At 37.1% G+C, this 23,448-nt stretch overlaps 1 protein-coding gene across 3 annotated transcripts; it reads right to left on the bottom strand.

Moving 5' to 3' along the window:
- Positions 1–913: 913 nt before the first annotated feature.
- On the bottom strand, positions 914–23,412 carry ankzf1 (ankyrin repeat and zinc finger peptidyl tRNA hydrolase 1). 3 transcript variants are annotated; one of them, XM_088353536.1, is made up of 16 exons: positions 23,353–23,412; positions 22,550–22,685; positions 22,383–22,477; positions 18,085–18,187; positions 17,809–18,017; positions 17,618–17,727; positions 16,640–16,793; positions 12,500–12,722; positions 12,199–12,297; positions 11,377–11,544; positions 11,141–11,251; positions 9,744–10,017; positions 5,967–6,078; positions 5,728–5,895; positions 5,601–5,671; positions 914–5,518 (listed from the first exon to the last, which is right to left on the bottom strand). In XM_088353536.1, the coding sequence occupies exons 2-16, from the start codon at positions 22,674–22,676 to the stop codon at positions 5,392–5,394; spliced, it is 2,151 nt and encodes a 716-aa protein (XP_088209662.1). In that variant the 5' UTR covers positions 22,677–22,685; positions 23,353–23,412; the 3' UTR covers positions 914–5,391. The 3 variants fall into 3 exon arrangements, with proteins under 3 accessions (XP_088209662.1, XP_088209664.1, XP_088209663.1); XM_088353538.1 differs by having other exon boundaries at positions 11,377–11,541; XM_088353537.1 differs by lacking the exon at positions 23,353–23,412 and adding an exon at positions 22,821–22,915.
- Between the last annotated feature and the right edge of the window lie 36 nt (positions 23,413–23,448).

Genomic DNA, 23,448 nt, shown 5'->3' with positions numbered 1-23,448 from the left:
TTTTTTAATCAGTTTCTCATGTTTCACAACATAATCAATTTAAAATGAGATCAATATCTGCTATAATGTTTTTTTTTAACTATATTCTTTTTTCAATTTATTTTAAGGTAATTAAAAATAATTGCATCAGCAAAATTATGTGCAAGATCTTTTACTTAAACCTATTTGCAGTGGAATCTTTTTTACAATTTACATTTTTATCACGTCTTTCTAGAAAAAAAAATCCAAATAATGCTTGAAGTGAGCAAAAAACTATCTGCGGGGGAATTCTATCTTTTTTTGTTAATACATTTTTGGTAATCAGTAAAATGATGTGCAAAATGTTAACTTTTGTTCATTTTATTAATCATTAAGAGCAGCGTAATAAAATACTTACTGTAGACCAAATAACTGTTTCAATTCCCATCGATCCTATGCACGTTGAGTTGGTGAAGCCGCTCGCATGCCATTCATTGGGTGTCATACAAAAGGGCGTCATCAAACAATATAAATTATCATTTTTGTTCTGCATCTGGAGATTATAGTTAGTATAGAAAAACAGTAATCTGTTTCCATCTATTTGGCTGGTTATTTGAAGAAACACAATTGAAGAAAATTTCACAGTATAAGTCTTAAGGTGTGCCCTGTCACAAAAGTATTTTTTCAATTGTATTATTTTAGAAAAATCTTATCATTCCAAACTTCAACACCACACAATCCAGACATTCACCTTTGCAACCTTACCCGAGAGGGATGCACCTGCAGACCCAGCCAAAGACTCTTCTGTGCACTATTTTTTTAATCTATTCTAATTTTGTGTGAAGATAAACTTTTTTTTTTTTACATGAAAGTGCTTCCTTCTGTTTTTTTGAAGGTTCTGAAAATTGAAATGCTAAAAGCCCCTGACATACAAAAACCATGACAAAAAGGTGTCTTCCAAGTTACAAAACAAAATGTTTATTTTTCATGGCAATAGTCCATTCATGGTGTTGATGCCAAAGACTGCATCAAGATCTTCAGGTAGGTGCATTTTAGAATCACCTTTATCATTATTGTATTGATACAACAAAATTCACTCCAGTTGGAAAAAAATATACACTGTAGAGACTAATGGAAAAATATTCGGTGTTCACCTCTAATATAAAGTATTCACATCTGAACTAAAATCTACACAACCAAGATAACGCACTTAAGATTAACAAGTCAACATGACCACTGAAATACCTTAAATTTCCACAGTTATGGAAATTAAGTCAAATGTAAGAAAAAAACGGTACAGTGTAAAAACATTTAACAGATAGAGGATGTTGCCTGTGCATGGTGATGACGTCAGGCCATACTACCATAGGGTACGAATGTAATGGAAAAGGAGATTCGGAAAAGTACTTAGTAAGCGGGGCGAGTTAAGGAAGGCTGGAACCATGTAATGAAAAAAGAGGCATACGTGACATGTGGGATAAAAGTTTGGGAAAAAAACAGTATACTACTTTTGGCATTTTCATACTTAACATCTATCTGGACAAATTTCAACATTTTAGCTACTGGTTCATTTTATTGATGTTTATGATCTGAAATGATCTGCATTTATGTAGCACTTTTCAAGTCAATGACTTCCCAAAGCGCTTTACATTGTGCTTCACATTTCCCAATAGCGGCCATGATCTGTGCAGCCATGTAAGGCGCTAACCTGCGTATTGGGGTTTAATAAATAAATGTGACTTGACACTCTGAATAACGTAATCACCACCTACCTGCAGCAGTAGTTTCAAATGAGTAATAAGCGGTATACTTTTGGAATTGGCATATTATTTTTATTTTGTTTGGTTTTTATATTAGTTGTTTTTTTAGCTTTCTTTTTCAAAATGTAGTCTTTGTAAGTTTTATAGTTGTTTTTTTCAGTTCAGTACTTTTAGCAAAATTGCAGAGAATCACTCATGATTTAGGATCCACTGCAAGCTCATCCCAGAAGAGCAGGACACTTTACACTGACAAAAACAGCAACCAGATGATAAAAGTTCTGTGTCCGAGTCAGAGCCGTGGAAACCAGTACTATCAGTTTTATGTAGGGGAGAAAAGCCCAACCCGAAAAATACAGCCTAGATAGGGATGGGCGCCGCCAGGCTGTACTTTCCCAAGACGCATCTCAGGAAGTGGTGCCCTGGGATCTGTAAACATCAATAATCAACCGTAATAAGTTGACAAAATAATTGTTTTTGTACTTTTTTTCATAATTTAGGAAAGTTTTAGTAATTGGCTGAGGTAGAAAAATAAAATATCATGTATGTGGTCATATTGTTTTTTTTTTGTTTTGTTGTCAAAAGCTATCATCTCAAATTTTGGCGAGGAATGAAAACCGTCTGATTATGTTCTGGAAAAATAAAGTTGTGTTCAAACCTCTTGAAGAATGGATTTGTGTGGCAAAAATGGAATAATTTCTTTATAGATTTGCAAAATTCAGCAAAAGGGAGCGTAATATATGCCACCCGGTAAAGATGAATTTTTGTAACAATTTGTTGTTGAAGACTTTGTATTCCTTATTTGATTTCTTTTAATATATTTCTTTGTGAGCTCGTGCTGGGGCAAGCGACTGAAAATGTTGAAAGAGCCATTATAGACTAAAAAAAATGAAGCAGCACAAAAAATAAGGCTTTTATAAATCGAAAATCATACATAAATGTTACTCATTTTACAACTATCCCAAACTCTTTTGCAGCCTTAAAAAAGTTAACATTAGATAGATTTGTTTTCCTACAAAAAGATTTTAAAATGTATGTTTCCCTCCCTTTTCTTTTACTGTGTAGGGCCGCAGGTTGGTGAACCGCAGTCTTTTTTTTGACATCTTAGCTTGACAGATAAACATTGATGCAATGACAATGAATAGATCCGACAGCACTAGTTTTCAGCCAATTGGAACGCAAGGCAGACGACAGCCCTGCCCCCTTTTGTATAACACATGGCATGCAAATCTGCCTCACCAACTCAACGTGCAATAGGATTGATGGGAACTGAAAGAAATTTATTCTACGGTGTTTTAGTTTCATCGGGTCAGTTAGTTGTCAGTGAGAAGTTTGTAAGTTACTGCGGCCGCTTTAGTTGCACTTTCTTTGAGTATATCACTGTGTCCTCTTTAGCATATGACAAAAACAAATACATGCGAAGGTGGTGTTTCGTAAAAAGCAAATGTTGTAAATTGTTATATCCTCTATACAGTACACCAAAATCTATCAGAAATCTGAATCTATTTCTATGTGTAGTTGGTATGTTGCTTGAGACTTCCTCATAAATCACCAACATTTTGCATCTACCCGTACAAGGTTATTCACGTCTTTGGACACCTTTATGCCATGAATATAATAATTAAGACCCTTTTCTATTGTCTTTTGAGATAAGTTTGCATAATGAGGAAGAAATTATACGGCTATGCTATCAGGAATGACTACCAAAGAGTCTCTTGCTGTTTTTTCAGCCGCCCTATTTGTTCTACGCGTAATATATAGATACTGTAGCTATGGTGGGCGTGGCTAAGCACTCTGGCAGATCTATTAATCGAAGTTTACCCAATTAGGATAAAATACTCATGTATTTTTACATTACAAAAGTTGTTCTGATCTTACATTCTTTATATCTCACAAACCTCGAAAGCAACTAATCCATTTGAGAGGTAGAGTGCTTGGCAAAAGTAATGGGCCTCCAATAACTTTTAACATATTACCTTGTTTCAACTTTGAAACTAATGTAAAAAAAAAAAAAAATCAAATTATTTTATAAAAATCGACAACATGTGAGACATAATCGTAAAAAAATAAAAGAAAATCAACATTACATATTTTGCAAACAAATGGAAAAAATAAAAGAAAAATAGGTCTTGAAAAAATCTTGACACTTTGAGTTAGTACTTTGTACAAGCTCCTTTTGCTGCGATCACATCCACAAGTATGTTGGGTATGTCTCTAAACATTTTTACCCATCTTAAAACTGAAATATTTGCCCATTCTTCTTTAAAAAAACAAAAAAACAACTCAAGTTCCATAAGGTGTGATGGTAATCACTTGTGCACAGCATTTCAGATCTTTCCACTAATGTTCTTAGGATTGAGGTCAGGACTTTGGCTTGTTCATTCCACTACCTTTATACTGTTGGTTTTAAACATTTCTATGATACGTTTTTTTTGTTAAATGTCGTTGTCCTGTTGCAAGGTGAACATGCGCCCCATTCTCAGGTCTCTTGCAGACTCCAATAGATTTTCAGCCAGAATCACTCTGTATTTGACTCTGTCCATCTTCCAATTAACTAACAATCTTTTCAGTCCCTACTGAAGATAATCATCCACGGAGCATAATGCTGCCACCACCATGTCTGACAGTGGCGATGGTGTTTTCAGGGTAATGTGCAGTGTTACTCTTATGCCAAATATGCTTTCAGCCCAAAAAGTTCAATTTTAGTCCTATCTGACCAAAGCACCTTGTTCCACATGTTATTTGTGTCTCCCATATGGCTTATTGCATAAGCTTAAAGGGCTTTGTTTAAGATATTTTTTCAGAAAGAGCGATTTTCTTTCCGCTCTTCCATAAAGGGGATATTTATGCGGCGTATGACTAATAGTTGTCTTATGCACCGATTGTCATACCTTAACCGCGTATGCCTGCAGGACATCGATGTGATCATGGGCCTCTTGGTGGCTTCTCTGATTTGTTTTCTCTTTGTTTGGGCTGATTAAGAGGGAGGGCCAGATTGTAGTAGGTTTGCAGTGGGTTTTGCTCTATCCATTTTGATATTGCTTGCACAGTGCTCCAGGAGATGTGTAAATGTTGCAAAACCTTCTTGTATACCATTCCTACTTTGAACTTTTCCACAACATTATCCCAGACCTGCTTGGTGTGTTCTTGGGTCTTCATAACGCGGTCATCATGATTTATAATATTGTCCGTTCATGAGACTTAAAACTAAGTCATAATGCGATGTCTGTCTCATTAGTCATTTAGGTCAAGATTGGATCATTCAGAAATCATCAAAAAAAACCTCATCACATCTCAGCCAGCTGGTCTATGCAGAAATTGTCCCACCTCAGCTCTGTATGCACGTAGTTCATCCAATTGTATTATGGGCCTCCTGATTGCTTGGTAGGTTTACAGTGGTTTTATGCTCTCCTTATAATATTATTGGTCACACAGTGCTCCGAAAGATATGTAAATGTTGCAAAATATTTTTGCAACGCCTACTTTTCACTTTTTTTTGTCATAAATATACAATATTGAAAACATTTGGTTCCACTTCATGATTTTGTCTCTTGTGTGGTCGATTTTTGGACAATATTTTCAATTTGGTTGCTTTTAGCTTGAAGCCTAAAATGTGGCAAAATCCTTAGGGCGCCAATTCTTTTTTGCAAGGCATTGTTATTTCCTTTAGGGGTTTCTAGCTCTTTACTGTTGGATTATTTGCTTTTCGATGTTCTTGCACGCAGCGGGGCGTGCAGAAAGAGAAATCCAGATACTGGAACGGGATCTTGCCTAGCAGAGAATTTCCACACTGCCAGCACCTCCTGTTTGTAACACAAAAGACAACAATAAAAACTTTACAAAATTGTTGGGACATTCTGTTAACTTTTGTTAAAAAAGTCTTACTTAATGTTGGAGAGGCTGGCTCCAGTAGCAGCCATTTGTTGAGCCAACCTTCTTTCAGCTGCCAAAGCTCTCTGGTGGTAAAAATCAACATTTATTGTCCGCGGGAATTAAACGGTATTAAAGTCACCTTTTCTCGATCAGATAAAGACGCAAATTTCTTCTTTTCCTCCATTTCCATTTCTTGTTTCCTCTTCTCTTCTTTGAGTGTCTTTTCACGCTGTTTTTTCAGAGCCTTTTGAGCCTTTTTCTTCTCACTCTTCATTGATTCAATCTCCGTGGTTAACGGTCCAGGTATCTTTTGAAAAGTACAAATGTTTTTTTACAGTCGTTTTTTTATTGGTTTGCATGTGTCAAAAGAGCACTTACTCGAGCTTTGTGGTAGTCGTATTTGTCAGGATTGTCCCCCATATATTTACGAAACGAGTTTCTTGTGTCTTTGTCGGGGCTGACGTTATATGGAGTCTGCCCTTTCTTGTCACTGGGAGGAGATTGGGTTACAGCCTTTTTATCCTAGATTGTACTATATGTTCAAGACCACAGGGCGCACCGTGTTAAGAAGGCACAGTCTCCTCATATGTTTCTATTTCTGTATTTAACATATAAACAGGGCTCTGTCCAGCCTCCAGTAGCGGAATAACTTTCAAATTGCTTGCTAAGCTACGGCATTAGCGTCCATGAGTACATCTGATGTCACGTGTCATCTTCTGCGTGTGCGCGACAATTGTGACGTTCACACAGGGGACGGTTAGAAGTCACAGATGACGGAATACTAGTTGCATTTAGTTGGAAATGTGAACAGTCTCACAAAAATCAGAATTGAGCGTTAAGCTCTGCAGTGTGAAACTAGCCTTATGTACACGCCCACACCTCACACTTCAGCAGCGTCATCAACACCCTCAGCTATCTCCACCGCATTACATGACACACAGGGCGCACAGCACGATAGGGCACGCCGCACAATTTGAAAAAAATCTGAGACTTTTATGCCCGCCTTATGATCCTGAAAATACGGAATTTATACTGCACTTTACAGCAGCGTTTCCCAACCTTTATTGAGCCAAGGCACACTTTGTTCATCAAATCTCGAGGCACACCATTCGTCGAAAATATTTAATAAGTATTTTTTTGCACCAGTTTTGAGGTTTTTTTTCAAAAGCTTCAGGCCTCGTATAGGTGCTTGAAATCCTTGAATTTTAATGCATTTTCAAGGTCTTAAAAGTGCTTGAATTTTGGGTATAAAGTGCTGATAAATGCTTGAAATTATTTCCATGTTTCTTGGCAGTCTGGCTCGGTAGACCACGAAATTAAATGAAGAGAAATAAAACAAGTCTGCCTAAAATTTCATCCATTAAATCGGACTCTTGGGAAATTAAGAAGAGTGCAAAGAATTGGTGATCACTATCGGGCGCACAGTGGATTGTTATCGCGTAAGCGAATAGACTGAAGTGGCGTTAGGAAAAAAGGCTGCAGGTCTAGCCTGCTGCTACGGCTAAGATACGTAGCAACCCTCACAGGCTTTATTTCTCCAACACCAGATCCATTACCAATGAAACGGACGACTTGGAGCTGCAACGCTTGGGAAAAGGCAACATTCGGGACTCTTGTATTCTAACAATCGCGGTGACCTTGCCGAAGTCGCGATAGCCCAATGCTAGCATGCAGCTAGCTAGCCGCCCTCTAAATCGCTTTTTTACTTTGAAAGGATAAGCCCTCCAATTCCCTTGTACTTTTCTATAATGAGAATAAAGTCCATTTGTTTTACTCCAATCCTGTTTTTATTTGTAGATTTATAGTTGTTATTTTTTTTTGTTACAGCTGTATACTCTTAGTTGGTCACGACGTAATCTCTAGGTAAGTTTGCATGTCACGATGAAGTTTTCACCCCCAAAAAAACTAGCACAGAAAATGCACTTTTTTTGTAAAATCAAAAATTGCAATACATAATTGAATTGTAAATGTTCTTTTGAGACTGTTAATTTATATCACTTTATGAAACTTTCAAGGAGACATCCGACATGAATCAATCCATAGCGCTACAGTTTGACGTTATTGAGTGCTTTCAGTAAGAAAAAGAAGATTTGATACAACATGAACCAAACAGACGGCTGAAAACATTAATGAAATGAAGAACAAAAACTAATTTTCCTTTTCAATGCCCCATTCAGTGAATGACAGCTGCTGGTTTCATATTTGGCTTAGGATTTACCAATTTGTTCTAGTTGTTTCTACATGCTGCACACATTAACCTCAAACAAAGGGGCTTTGGACTGATTCATACTGCATTTATTCTTTTAATGGCCTTGGATACAATTGGAAAATTGGCTTTGTAAGACCTTAAAAAGTGCTTGAATTTGGTCCTAGAAAGGTGGACGAAACCTGCTTAAGCTTAAATGAACATGTTGACTAAATTGACATTCAAGGTTTTTGTGGTCACTGTGGAGGTAATCGTTATTAGGGTTAAGGCTTACAATAATTTTGACTTGTTTTTCAAGTTTCACTTATATATATTTATGTTTTTTTTTAAAATAAAAATAATACCAAGTACTGTATCAGCAATTTTAGTTCTAAAAATAAGATAAAATAAGAAAATAATTATTGAAATGAGAAAAATTATGTGGAAGATTTTTATTTAAATTGTATTGCAATCTTAATCCTGTAAAACCCAGATATAAAAACATAAAATAAAATATATTCAACCACTTCGATGATTTTATATATGGCCTTTGGAGATTAAAATAAAATAAAATGTTTGTCGTAATGTTTTACAAGAACATTATCATACTTAATTATTTTTATATGATAAATCCACTCCTAAGTATTTAAGTGGTGTTGTTTAGCCAAGATTTTGCAGATTGTGAAAGTTTTCCACCCCGGGCCGGGCTTCCATACAAAATTCCCACCCAGAATCAGTATGAGTCTGAACATTAGCACCCAATAACCATCTTAACTCATTCAGTGTCATAGACATATTTTCACAGCATTCACATTTCTTTCACATTGCAAAAAGTGCAAAAATATCTTACCCCTTGTCAGAAAATGTTGCTGGTTTGTTTCTGTATTTATATATCGTTACTTCAATTTACAACTAAATTATACTCACATCACAATAAAAGATATTAATTTAACCCATTGTCAGAAAATGTCGCCTATTTTAATCTCTAAATTTATTATATTTTTACTTCAATTTATAACAAAATTACACTCACATTACCAAAAAATAATTCATATTGTTCCCTCATTGTCAGAAAATGTCGCTTATTTCTGTTTTTTATTTTGCAATATTTTTACTGAAATTAATAACAGGAGTATACTCTCATTGCAAAAAATATAAGTTTTTACTTAATTTTATAACAAATTATTACTTTTTGGGAGAAAAAATGTCGGAAAATGTAGCTTTTTTAATTTTACAATATTTTTACTGGCATTTAAAACTTTATACTTGTTATACTTGTTTTTTTCTTTTGGCCGATTTTGTGGTTTTGCTTACTTGTTTTTTTCTTATATTGGCAAAAAATGTGTCCTAAAAAGAGAGCGCGCATTGTTTGAGCACAAAACGTTGTTTTAAAAAACAAATTTGGATCTTGCTCATTTAACGTCATTATTTAGTACAATTTTTTTAAGATGAGCACAATGGGGTGGTTCTTATTTTAAGTGTGTTTTTATCATTCTAAATAGTTTGCAAGTATTTTAACTAAACTGCACTATAAAAAGGCAAATTTGTCTATTCAAATATTAAATCAAATTCTTTTGAGTGTTGGCAGAAAGAAATGTGAATAACGTGAAAATAATTCTGTGGCACTAAGTGAGTTAATGTGAAGAAAGTCAACAGCAAAAGCATTTCTACAGTATTTGGACAACTATAAAAGTTGTAATTTTATTATTCTGGGCTTTTTAGGGTCAAACAGCTTCATCAAACAAGTTAGTTCATCCCTCTGTACTACCTTTAGAGCAGATAATTAGAATATAGAAGAAAAAAAAATAATCTGCTCCCTTCTTCAGTTATAGATGAATGTTAGTTACTTGGCAAAGATAAATTTGGGAAATTTTCTGCAGCACACTGGTTGAAAAACACTGCTCTACAATACATGGAAAACCACCTATCGACAAGCTTTTTAGAGTCTTAATAATTAATATGACTCTTACCTTAATGCGGGGTCAGCACCAGCATCCAGCAGCAGCTTGACTACAGTTTTTTGAGCAGCCGCCGCTGCGACGTGCAACAAAGTGAACCCCGAAGAGTCAATGTGCTTATTAAGAAGCGTCAAAGGGCTGGCGTTGTTTACATCCTCGCCAACAGGAATCTCCTGAGGCTCTTTGGAAAGATGCAGGAGACTGCACAAGGCATCCACATCTCCAACTTTGCAGGCGGTGAAGAGGGCATCCCTCAGGCTGTACTCCCATAAGTCCTGTTCCTGGTCTAGGAGAGGAAAATGTCTTGTAAGGTAATCAACTTTGGAACAGCGTTCGTTTTTTGCAAGGAGAAACTACATAAATTGCCCATGCTCCCCCCACCCCACTTTTACCTTTCTATCTGCCCTTCCCCCAGCTGGATTCCACGGGAACCAACCTATCTGTGTTCGCCCTCAACTAAAACTTATTGAAATGTTAACCGTTTACTATGTCAAAAAAATGATGAAATGATGTTAGAACACATGCATTGAACTATATAACAACTGCAATTATTTCAGGTGATTGAATTGTCTTTGGGGGCAACTGGGCGTGAGGGTTAATTCGATCTTATCCCTCATCTGTGAAACAAACGACATTCAAGGGTAGCCTTGAAATGCTAGCCTATGCTGGTAGAAAACCCCTCGAGACAAAGATAGGACTCGCCCTCTGCCAACCACAGATTCAATACACAACAATAGTTCATGGTCCCGAACGGGCCTCCAGACTTGAGGATTACAAAATGGCCAGCAACCGCCAAACTAGCCTCAACCATAAACACATCAATACACTGAAAATGAAGTTATTACAATGGTTACAGGTATCAATTGGTATGAAATGAGAATTAGATCAAAATATAGTAAGGCCCGGTTGCCTAAAGTTCTTATTACAATAAAAATTAAGCCAACCATGTCTATCCTAATTGTGCCAGCCAGGATCCCAACGTATCTTTCTGTCTTTTTCTTATCCTTATTTTTTGTGTTCTATTCAAGTTTCTTCTGTATATGATAAGAAAATTCCTTAAATCCCAGAGTGTATGTGTCTTGATTTAGGTATGTTGAACTTCCAAAAATGGTGAAAATTATTTTAATTTTAAATTGCTGTGTAGTCATCTTTCAGTTTTACTAAGTTCTTTCAAATATTTTTGCGATAATTTATCTAAAAACCGATGTGGTGCACCAATAAGGCAAAATGAGTTAAAAAAAAATTAACCTCGCTGCTTCAACTTAATTGTTTAATTGATGATTTGTTCAAATATTTTTGACTTCCCAAATTCGCAACAGTATGTTAGTATAGTTAAACTAGTAAGGGCTATACAAATAAACATGACATGACATGACATTTTTAAACACTAATGTAAAGAGTGAACTCACTCTCTGGTTGTTTCTTTCTCCTGGTCTTGTTTTTTGGGTGTGCCTGATGCTGAGGGGGGTCAGCTTCCTCACCAATGTCGTCTACTGCTATGTCCTCTGTGTCACCTATGACTGAATAGAAATGATCGTTGGTGTGAGAAATAAAAAGTTAAAAAAAAAGAAAAAAAAAAGAAGAAATGATCGTTATCGCTACGATTTAAAATTACCAAACGTGTGATTCACCATAAGACACTCACTCTTCTCTTCTTGTTTCTCTTCCCCCTTCTTCTTTCTCCTCCTCCTCCGATTGTGTCTGGAGGGTTGGATGTCAAACTCTTGGAGGTGAAGGGTTCCGATGGTTGACTCCACCATTTCGAGCTCAATCTCATCTTCTTTCTCCTCAGGTAAACTACTCAGGTCATCTTCTGGGATATAAACAAGAATATAAGTGATAGTTATATAAGTAATATACAGTATATGACAGTTTAGGATTAAGAGTGTGCAAACACATTTTTCTGAATGACAAAAAGTTTAACAAAGTATTTGATGTAAAGAAATCACTCGCTATAACACATTTCACTCTTCACAGTTTAGCTAATTAATGATTTGCATTGTGTATTGTGTTCGCATTCTGATTGGCCAAACATTCTCCCAATTTATTATTATTTGATGGTTATTAGTAAAGTATATACAGTAGTTTTATTTGTTTATTTTTATTTGTTAATTAAATGCTTGAATCTGTAAAAGGGTGTTTTTATTAGGTCTCGGTGTATAACAGAGTATTTCATTGTATAATAATTGTAAAAAAATGTTTCTACTTCACGGATTTCATCTATAACGGGTTCTATTTGGTGCCCCTACGAAAAACAAGGGATTCCTGTATTCATTGATTTCTAGCAATAAAATCAAAATTACATCTTAAAAAATGGACCAGACGACACTGCTTATCTTGTCCTACGTCCAACAATATTGACAGGCTTATCTTTTGTTTAAAGACTTATGATTAAAATGAAAACAAATCATGATTTCAATTACAGTTTGTAGCTGTGTACAATAGCATAGAGTAATCCTTCAGATACCTTCGTCTTTTTCAGTCTTCAGTGAGGCGGCAGATCGGGCAGTCTTTTTCCATTCCTTCTTTGACACGCCGCTTAAATTTAAAATGTCTGTGTCTTTTTCTGGATAAATTAGAATTAGATTAGACATGGCACTCTAATGAAAGCACATAATAAATACTTGAAATAGAAAAATAAGAAACAAAATAATGTCATGATAAATAGGATTTTAAGTCAATGTGTTGACATCATTTAGTCTCACAGTGTATGGGTGACACTCCTTTTTCTGCACACATAAAAGTATACAAGAAATGGCTCCATTTACCATAAATATGAACTGTGGAAAGCACATTGTGTACCCGCTGCACTTCCCGAAAGGTTGCCCTGCGGGTGGCAAAGGGAATGCTGCGGACCCTTTTGTCCTTTTTGTCTAGCGGACTTGTGCGGCCACCAAAAAAGATTGTCTTATTGTAGCTTGGAGCTCGTATGAATATGGCAGATGCTTTCTTCAGGTGAACTCCCCAGTTTATCAAGATATCCTGAATGTTCTGTAAATATAGACAAACGTGCACTGAATAAGAAACAAAGGTTAATAAAAATAAACATTCTGATATTTGTTTTGTGATAAATACAGTAAAATTGTTTTACTAGGAATGTAGCACATTTTATATTAGGATGCTGATCGACCACTAGTTTATTCGTATTCGCTAAAAATGTTCCTATTAGAAACAATAAAGCTGAAAATATGTTCAAGTAAAACTCACGTAATCCTATACAGGGGTTCTCACCTTTTCATGGCCAAATTTAAGTTCTGTGAGGACATACTTCAAGTCAATGTTCCAATTTCTCAAGTTTAAATTACAGTATATTTCAACGCCATATCTGTGATTAACATATGTGATTATTAATCTTGCCTGTGCATATACCAAGACATGTTTTTAGATCTTGAGTATATTGTGAATATATTTGTTTTTGAGAGCAGTCTCTCCCCATATATTTGTTGGGTAATGATGATATATGTAGCTTACATTTTCAATTGAAGGAAGTTCTTCCCATTACAAGTTACCAATAGGAAACTCTACCTTAATTTTGGCATGGCACATAAAAATTTCCTTAAATGATACATAATCCTTGTAATAATACACATTTTATATATATTGCCTTGTCTAGGGGTAGCATGCACCTGTGGTCTTGGGCACCACCTGTAGGGGGCGATGATGCTTTATAGGACAATGCTGTACAAACTAAGGCTGAGTCCCATTCTTCGCACTTTCACTCGCTATGTGCCATAGTCACTCGGTTTTGCGCGTTGAAAATGGGGTGTGTCCCGATACTCTCAAGACCGAGGGAGAAGTGCCCTCAAACCATGTCATAACTACTTCAGACCTAGGGAGCTCCCTACCTCACTTGGCGGCGAAGTGACTACCCAGAAGGCTTTGCGAATTCTCAATATCAACAAACATGCCCGGAAAGGAACCGCACAAATGTAAGTAGTTTTCCACAACCACGCATGTATTTGCAACAAAATGTATTGAGATATCTTAGTTAGACGTAAATGCAATAGAAAATCGTATTTTCGCGTTAAAACATGAACATTGCAAAATCGCTACTTTACGAAGTGCACAAATCTACCAAGGGAGCTGCCAAAAAAGAATCTTCACGCTACAAACTGTAAAGTAGGATAACTGTGCAGAAAATCACGGTTCAGCCCATCCCTGTTTGTATCTTAAACGAGTCGTGCTTTTACATCTACATGGCCAGTCGCTAAAGGAGCATAGTCAGAATAACGTTCTGGACATAAGCGCTTGTTTACTGCTCACAATTTCGGGTGTCGTGTTTTATTTACAATATGATTCTTTCATGTGAGAATGCATTAGTTTTCATCATGTGTTATGAGTAATGTCTCCGAATTTCACGTGGAAATACAGTTGAAACAAATTACTATCACACAGTCCACTGCCTTCTCTGTAACCACATATTAAGTAAACTAATTACCTTCTCAAAATGTTGTCCAAATGTGGAGACAATTCTAAAGCATATGTGATGCTGGCCAATAGAAGGCTCTTAAACCCATTAGAATAATATGTCAATTTTGTGTATCTATTCACTATCAAATAATTATCCAGAACACATCCTATAATTTCTCACATCAACTTGTTGAGCATCCTATACACAGTTGTTTTTGTGCAATACACAAGCATTAAGTAATTCTTGTTTTTTCCACCCAACCTAAAGGCCAATGTAGAACGTCCCGTGGAAGAGCTGGCCACCATCACAGCTACCACGCCATCCACACCGACGGGCACATCGTTGGCATCTTCTAATCCAGCGCCAAACCCCAAATCACCCAGAAAAAAAGGAAACACGATACACTCCTTGACTTTTTGAAAGAGGAGTCTGCCGGAGTGACGAAAAGGCTCGAGGAAACTGTGGCCAAAACTGAGCGGTTCCCGTCCTGTTTGGGAAGCTCGTGAACAAATTTCCAGAACAGTGACATCCCTGCAATGTTTCCCTTTGTTTTATAAAAGGAAAATATTTTATTTTATTAAGAACTCAATGAAGTTCCAGTTTGTGTTTTTCAGCTTTATGGAAGTATTGGTATATTTTTGTTACAATTTGTGACACATTATTTATTTACTATTATGTATTTCGGCCCAATATGATTTTGTTTTTCTGAAAGTAAACTATTATTCAAACTGGAGTGATTTGTAGTTGTTTTCTGTCCAACAGTCACATAGTTCACACACAGTATCTCACATCATTATGAAATAAACCACCAAGGTGTTACTCAAAATAAAGATGTTTATTGAATAGTAATGCAGAAAAGCACGGAATGCAAATGTGGGTCTAACTTCCAAAGCCTAAAACATGGCTTTTGGGCAATTTATTCCATATTAACTGTGGACAATTCTGTGTATGGTGGACCTGGGTACCCTGAAGACCCGTGACACCACACGGTAGGACAGACCGTGGTCCAGCCAGTACAGGCCCTCCAGCCATGGCTCTGTTCCCTCTTTAGCAGCTCCTGCAGGGCCCACATGACCTTCTTGCTCAACCCTAAGTCCTGAATGAGTTTTGACTTCACATCGAACCATAAGCACAGGATGGGAACATTCCTGTCCAACCTGTCCACGCTTATGGGACAGCCACTCTGGAACACAATAGATAACAAACAATTTAGACATAAATGTGGGCATAGAAAAGAAAAAGACAGCTTTTACTCGTGATGTAAGCATCATGAAAAAATGTTGAAATTACCTTTTTTATATCCAATGACAACTCTTTTGAATTAAATTCCTTATGAACTAAGGTTTTTGGGTCGTACAGGGAAGTTTGGTGACAATATTATGTCAGCTTAAGGGTCAGGTGGACTGTTCTTGTGTTTGTTTACTTTTCATCATGTCACACACTAAAGACCCCTACTATATGTCATAAAATGGCATTAAGATACTAATAAGTAGATTGCCATTTATGTCTACACAAACATAGGGTATTATGTGAACGTGCATTGTATGTTAACTTTTACTGTATTTGACCGAACGGGTCATTTTTTTTAATGAGTGTACGTACCTTGTAAAGATGAATCAGCACTACATAGCGCCGAAGCTGTCTTCAGTATAGCACATTTCTCCTCCGTTGATTGGAGACACGGAAAAGATGATGAGCTTTCAGGCAATCGGTAATAACACAGCTGTAGCGGGCATTTTTAACGTTGCACGAACTCTCCAACTGACACACCACAGGTTGAGACTCGAGTTGTTTACATGTGACGTAGACCAATACGTCACTGAGGTCTACAGCCAATTCGTATTACGGCCATCTACTGGACTGGGGTGGAACCTTGCAAGTGTCGTCCCATTTCGTAGGGGACAATCTCCACTTTGCACTCCACTCACGGAGGGCACTTCCCTATCGAGGGACCTCACTGGAGGGTTCTCAGGGCCAAGTGAGAGGAATGGGATTGGGCCTTATAATACTAGTTGCTTTGAATTACAAGATAAGAATAAATTAAATGGCAATGAAAAGCCACCAGGCAGCAGTGTCAGCGTCATTTTTAAGCAGACTTGTTGAGAAACACAACAACAATTTCAAGCATTTACGAGCACTTCAACCAAAATTTCAGGACTTTTCAATCCTTCAAAACATTAGATAAAATTCAATCATTCTGCAAAGATTTCAAGCAGCCGTATGAACCCTGCCTATAATTGTTACAAACACCAAATAACAGTAGTCATCATTGCGAATGATCATCAGGAGTCTTTTTTTGTCAAAGTCTCAAAACGTGGAAAAAAACTCTTTTACATTTAAAAAGCTTTTTTAAAAGCTTATTTAAGTCCCATTCATGCAAACAAGCTTAAATCGGTTCCCAGCCACATTGTTAGTACAAACGGTGATAAATAATTATGTGTCCATAAAATTAGATCAAATTAAACTTGGTAATGTATGAGAATCATGCAGGACTAGCCTTGACGAGCGCTGCCTCGTTGTAGCGTCTCAGAGCAGCTCCTGCAGACTTTGGTGCGTGGCTCCGGTTTTGAGAATCCTTAAGTCCTTGAGCTGTGCCTCTCTTGGCTCGCACTGTGTAGCGATGAAAGGTCTTGTGCTCAAGAACTTCTTTCCTGGAAAACATTGGATAATACACATACTATCAATACTAAAATTGTTTTAAGAAATTGCAGACTTGCTATTATTGTTTCAGCACGTGAACAGTAATCATCTTAAACTTTCATAACACCATGAGCCCAAACATAAAAATATTAAATTGAGACGAACAAAATGGCTAACTTTTCTACTCCACGGGCTGTCCAAAAAAAAATTGAATATTGTGAATAAGGTATCCACGGAGCGGATGTCCAGAGTTCAAATCCAGCTATCGCATCCTCTCCGAGCAGATTTTGCATGTTCTCCCTGTGATTGCGTCGGTTTCCTCTGGGCACTCCGGTTTCCTCCCACATTCCAAAAACGATCTGCTAAAAACAGGTCCGCGACCCACTTTTGGGTACCAACTCAACAGTTGAGAAACACTGTTTATTTGTATTAATATTTATGAGTCTACAATTATACCCATTATATTTTTGGGAATAAATGCAAAACAGATGCTTTCTTCTGCCGCTAGAGGGAAGTGTTGAGTTGGTATAGCCTGAGGAGTTGCTTCAGGTGCAAAACTGCATTTACTAAACATTTAATGCCAGACATGAAAATACCCTCTTCCTCCTATTGGTTGTGAATAAATGTGTTGTGTGTAGAAAATATCCCTCGTCATGATAATAATATGTCGGTGGGTTACTAATGTAGGATAAAGGATATAACATAATAATGAAAAACAAAGCTAAAAATTTGCAGTCGGCAAGCTTTTACTGCATGAGAACAAATCGGAGTTTGACATTCCTGGTGTAAACTGATCAAACCTATTTCGATAAAGAAAAAAAGTCCATAAGCCTACCCTTGAAACACAGCGCCGGCAAAATGGCCACCTCCTGTCATGAGGATTATCCACAGTGTTTCCTTGGTGATAGACTTCAAGCAAGACTCAATATATTGCTCTTCATCTGACTGACCAAATAGTGTAAAAAAGAGGAAATATTTGGCACAAATATTATACCTCATGAATATTTAGTGAGTATTAAGGCATACCTTTCCATGTAGAGCGCAGCGATAGATTGACAGGTATCGTCCTATTGAATCTTGGAACACCACTTTGTTGGGGAGCCTCCCTGTCATTAAGCTTGTATCAGAATTCTCATTATCCCCATCAGCAGTAATCCAACCAGTTCCTCCCTCATCCCCATCGGATTCCTTATCCTCAGAGTCAGTATCAGAACCCGAGATACTTGACAAGTCTCCTGTATGGCCAAAAAGACAAAACAAAAGGTTGCAGTGGCAGGGACTATCATATTGTCAATCTCTTACCAACTCCTGTTTTCCTCTCAAACTCCTCAGTCGTAACCGGCGGCTTCCCTGACAACTTTTGTCTTAAGTTGAATCGATGCCAGTCGAGCTTGTAGTGCTCCATCTGAAATTTCAGAAAAAAAAAATTGTTATCCTATTCCAATGAATGGAAATGTAGTGACTCTTTTCCAGTCCGATAAAGTAATTTTAATTTTATCTGGTATGATAAAAACACTTCACATTCTAGAAATGACAAAAAAAATGATGTGACGAAGAGAAAACAGTTGGCTAGCTAGCAATGTTTTTCCTGTGAGCGTGGGCAATTGCGCAGTGTTCTCAAATATCTGCGCAAAAGAAAATGTATGCAGCGCATAAAATAAAGTTCTTTATTTTTTTGAACAAAATAGAAGTATTATTGCGATATAGCTTGGTAGGTGACAGGTGTTTAGCCAATGGATAGGGTTAGGAATAGGTGTAGGGAAAGGTAACTCGCTATGCAGCCAATCATAGCAATGACATTATTATTGTAGTGCCCAGCCTACAAGCACCAGACACGCACGCAGGATAGCAAGCTAACAACAGCGTGGCAACTGAGGCGGAGTTAGGAATTGCAAATGTCAGCCCTATAAATAGGCAAAAGGAACGGCCAGATCCAGCAAAAGCCAAAGTAAGAAAGAAATTGGGTTCAATTAAGATGGAGTGACTGTTTGAATATGTGCAAATAGAAAACCAAACAGTTGATGTTTTTTTCTTTTTCAAGTGAGAAATTTCTCCTCAATAAAACATGCAGCCAAGCCTAAGTGGGTTTTCAGAAGAAAAAATATTGAATTTGATGGAAGTTGGACTACCTCAAGCATCACATTCTAACCAACGTAAGAGGAAGGAGCTGTCACACATAAAATCTGACCCTGAGAAAGTTAAAATTATCATTGACAATATATTTAACTTGCCATTAAATGGAATGAATCAGTTCTCTGAGTTTAACAAACATTCAAGCGCTTGGCAGAGTAAATCTCAAACTGAGAAGCAGACAAAGCCATTTATCTGGGCAAAGTGTACACTTATTGGAGTGAGAAGGCCAGACATGAAACAATTAGAGTTAGATTTGCTTGTATTGCAGTGGCATTAAAACATGTAATAATGGATATTAATTCTTTTGTGGGCAGTAGAAATGCTAAAAAAAAAAAATGAGTTCTTAGATATTTTACAAAAGTTTCAGGAATTTACTCTGTATCAGAAGCAAAAGCACGTCATTGAGCAAAATGTAAATTTTGTAACAAAAAAATTAAAAAAATGTTATGTCACAGACGTTTGTCTTTTGTTTCAAGGGGGACAAATCATTTACATTTAAATCGAACTAATAAAAACTGCTGTTGCATTTTGATTCTTTGGTAATCCATGTAAACTTACCATGCTCTAAAATAGGGGACAGGAATCTTTTTGACCCAAAGAGCCGTGACCAAAATATTTTGATATTTTTTGGTGGGGGGAGAACCGCATTATATCTTTTAAGACAACATTTAACAAAACCGCCAAACCTGCTCTACAAACAAAGGCTAATTATTCAGCACTTATTATTTGACTGTGTGGTGTCTGGGTCCTACATAAATATAACCCTTTGTCTCCCTCCAGCAATTACTTAAGAGTGTTGAGACTCATTTTTGTCCTAAACAATGGTTTCAAAACAAAATGGTCAAGGAGGAGGAGTGTGCCCGTCTATTGTTTTGACACCTTGACTGTACGTTGTAGCTTAAACCCGCAGCCATCCGTATTGTTTCCGCATCGCACGTGAGACAATCAGTTCGGCATGTAAAAATACAGTAAATAAATGCTCTAGTTCTATTTCATCTCGAGCCATATGTACTCATGAAAAGAACCATATATGACTTGCGAGCCATATGTTCAGAACCCCAAGTCTTTGAAGTGTAATACTAGTGTGTGACCACAGAACGCACACCTGATGTTGCTCACAATGGTTGTTACCGCGCTCAGGGAGCTTGTGTGTTTTCCCGGACACATCAAAAATCACAGTAAATATTGTCAGCCAGCAAATATTTTGGTCTTGTCTAAAGGCCCGGTCACACAGCCTTTCACGGGCGTATCGAGGCTGAATCACGGCCAGAAATTTCTGCCCGTGAAGCAGACGCTGTTGGACGCTTTTGAGATCACTATAAAGACGAGATACAGCCGTGCTTTACACGCGGTAAGAAATTCACACGCGGTTGGCCGCGCGAAAGTTTTGCGCTGCTCAAAACTTTAGACCACGGGTAACCACAGGCGGCACAGCGATGCAGCCGCGGTTACCAGCGATAAGGACGCGGAACAGTCGCCGGCCAATTTGGCACATTTTCCACCGCAGGCAACCAGGGGCCAAAAAAAAAAACCCCCGCAAAATTTTACCCGCGATACAGACGCAAAAGGCTGTGTGACCGGGCCTTATTATAGTAATGATGGTGTAAGGAAACCAGATCACTTTTGGGAACAAAAACATTAGTTTGGGTTTGTAAAAACCATACTGAAAATAAAATAAAACAATCATGTTCATCGGTAAAAACACTCATTGGAAAACAAAAATAATTCAAAGGGGATTTAAAGAGACGCACATCTCGATTGTTCACGCTGTCACTAGCAAGCTCTAAACCTGTGGCTGAAGGAAAAAAAATAGGTGGATTTTCCCTAAGTGGTTTCCATTCGAAATTTGGAACCTTACTTTACACAGCATAAGAAAAAGGACAAGTGAGTTTTCATGGTTTAGAGCAGGCATGTCAAACTCAGTTTCGCTCGGAGACCAGATCAAGATCTAATGTTCTCAGGTGGGGAGGATCGGTTAAAAAATGTCAATTCTAAATATTTAGCTTTTGTTTGCAGTATTATGACTCTTTTCCAGTCCGATAAAGTAATTTTAATTTGCTTTATCATTCAGCTGACATTTGTAGCATACCCCAAAAATTGTAATCAACAGATAAAAATGTATCTTTACTAAGCACAACAAAGTTATTCACAAATAATGAAAAAAAATGATTTTATGTTTGGCATTGAATGTGTTAACAAATTGTTTAACAGTTGAATAAATAAATCTGCATAAGGACTAACTTACCACACTAAACAAACTCAAGTGGGTGCTATGAATAGACATTATGCTCACCTTAATTGTTATACTGCTTTGAAATACATAAAAAAGACATTCAAAAATGATTTTTAGCAGTGAACGGGCAATAACATCAGATTCAACAACCAGGCTTGACCTTCAGAAGCTGAGGAAATACTGCACAATATTGTCTTTTACATGGAATCAGATAATGTTTCTTTTTAGGATTTGTGCAATCAAATGTCTCTCCATTTTCCCCAACTCTCTTATTGCACTCTTGCAGTCTGCTTGTGGCTGCTGGCTCATTAAAATTCGCATCGTTTTGCCTCTACAAGTGCATCAAAATGAGGTGTCAAATCCTGAGTAGCAGCACATTTAACAATGTCATTCAAGTGTTTGTTCATTAACCTTGAGTGGTGCTTTGTTTTATTTTTGTTCATCACAGAGAACACCTGTTCACAAAGATAAGTAGTGCCAAACATGGATAGAACTTTTGCTGGGTGTGAGCTGATTTACACCTTTACTGCCCTCTAGCTGCGAGAAAGAGCACTTGCTTTGTATTTATTAAACAAGAAGTTATAAGAAAATCTCAACTTTTGATAGAAATTAACTAGAGACGTGCTTCATTTTTGACATACCCGGAAATTTACGTTGGATGGAACTGTGTTTGAGAAACATAGTTCAGAGTTTATGGCTTGGACCAGGGGTCATCAACATGGTTCCCACGGGCACCAGGAAGCCCCCTAATAACGTCTGACTGCCCCCCTGCTGACCAGTTGTTCATAGTTCACAAGTGATGGGTTGTTTGGGTTTTCTAAGAAATTTGATTCCTAACTGGCGTGAGAAATCATTGACATGATCACAGTCCTTAAATTCATGATGAATTTTTCCCAAATTATTTTTAATTAGCCTATAATCAATATATGTAAATAGCTCATTGCCCCTATATAAGGCAGATGTTTAGTGGTTGATTCAGCTAATCATAACCCTACTTCTAAAAATCACAACTTTAAAAAAAAAAAAAAAAAAAAAAAAAGCTTATAAACAACATTGTAACGATATAAGGTATTATCTTAGAAATGAATAACAGACGGGTAACCCTTCACGCTAATAGGAAACAGAGTACCTCTCTCAACTTCAAAACGGCTCACAATCAAAGCAGTCCTATCATTTAGTTTGCAAAGCAAACATAGGTCGCCCATAAAATTAGCATCCACTTGAAATTACTTACCTGTTCTTCACGGTTTATGAAGGAGCACCTGCAGGTTGAACAGGCCATCTTATCAGAAACCTCTCGGATATTCTCAGTCGCTTTCTCCTCAATATCTGAATTCAAATTCGTCAATGAGACCAGCTTGCTATTAAAACAACACAACTATTGTATTTGGCTATTTATACTCTCTGTAGCAGGTTCCTCGTAAGTGTTTTGACTTGGAGTGGAGCGAACTTCTCGAAGTCCTGTCCAGGCCTCATCTTGGCAGGACAAGTCAAATAGGGAGCAGTGATCTGGAGTTGTCGGCTTCATGGCAAACACCTAGAAAACATAGGTGCCAAATAACGTTTTTAAAATCATAAGAGTAATATACATGAACTATCATACAGAAGTGCATGTTTTTAAATGCTCGTAGGTCAATAAAAGTGTATTTATTTCAAAAACCAAAGGGCTCACCTAGAAGGAGCTGACATGATTGTCCACCGTCAAAATGAGAGGTAAAAAGGTGCAGTTTGGTCACTTTAACCCTCCATAGTTTGTATTCTTTGTTGTGCGTAATAGCACTTGTTTTCGGTGGCACTTCACAACACAACCATATTTAGTGGTCAAATACTACACCGTGTCCTTTTAAACAACTACTATTTTGAGTGTGTATAGTGTTGTAGGATATACATCTCAGTAAAGAATATCCGATCACTATTCACGTTTTGTTACAATCTATCTACCTTTTAGAATGTTCTACATCGTGTCAGGAGAGTGTCTCTCTCTTTTGAAGAGTATAAGTTGACAGTTTGAGATAAACCATGGAAAAAAACACGTACATTTAAAGCCTACGTTAATTTAACAAACATGCCTCATGTGTGTGTAGCAGGCTAGTAGCTACCCTGTGAGTTGTTTTCTTTATATCGACAATTAGCTGTTAGCTGTCGGTATATTAAAACAACAACTCACAGTGAAAATAATTTTTCGAAAAGAAGACAAATCTTACCAAATGTTGGCACGAAAATTACACTACTGTATACGTCAGTTGACACACTGACAATTACTTCTTCGTTGGTCTTGTACAAATAATAAATGTTACTAG

Source organism: Urocampus carinirostris, chromosome 14 (genome assembly GCF_059441175.1).
Source record: "Urocampus carinirostris isolate Australia breed hairy pipefish chromosome 14, RoL_Ucar_1.0, whole genome shotgun sequence".
In the NCBI taxonomy this organism is placed as follows: Eukaryota; Metazoa; Chordata; class Actinopteri; order Syngnathiformes; family Syngnathidae; genus Urocampus; species Urocampus carinirostris.
This window is presented reverse-complemented; position numbering and strand designations above follow the sequence as displayed.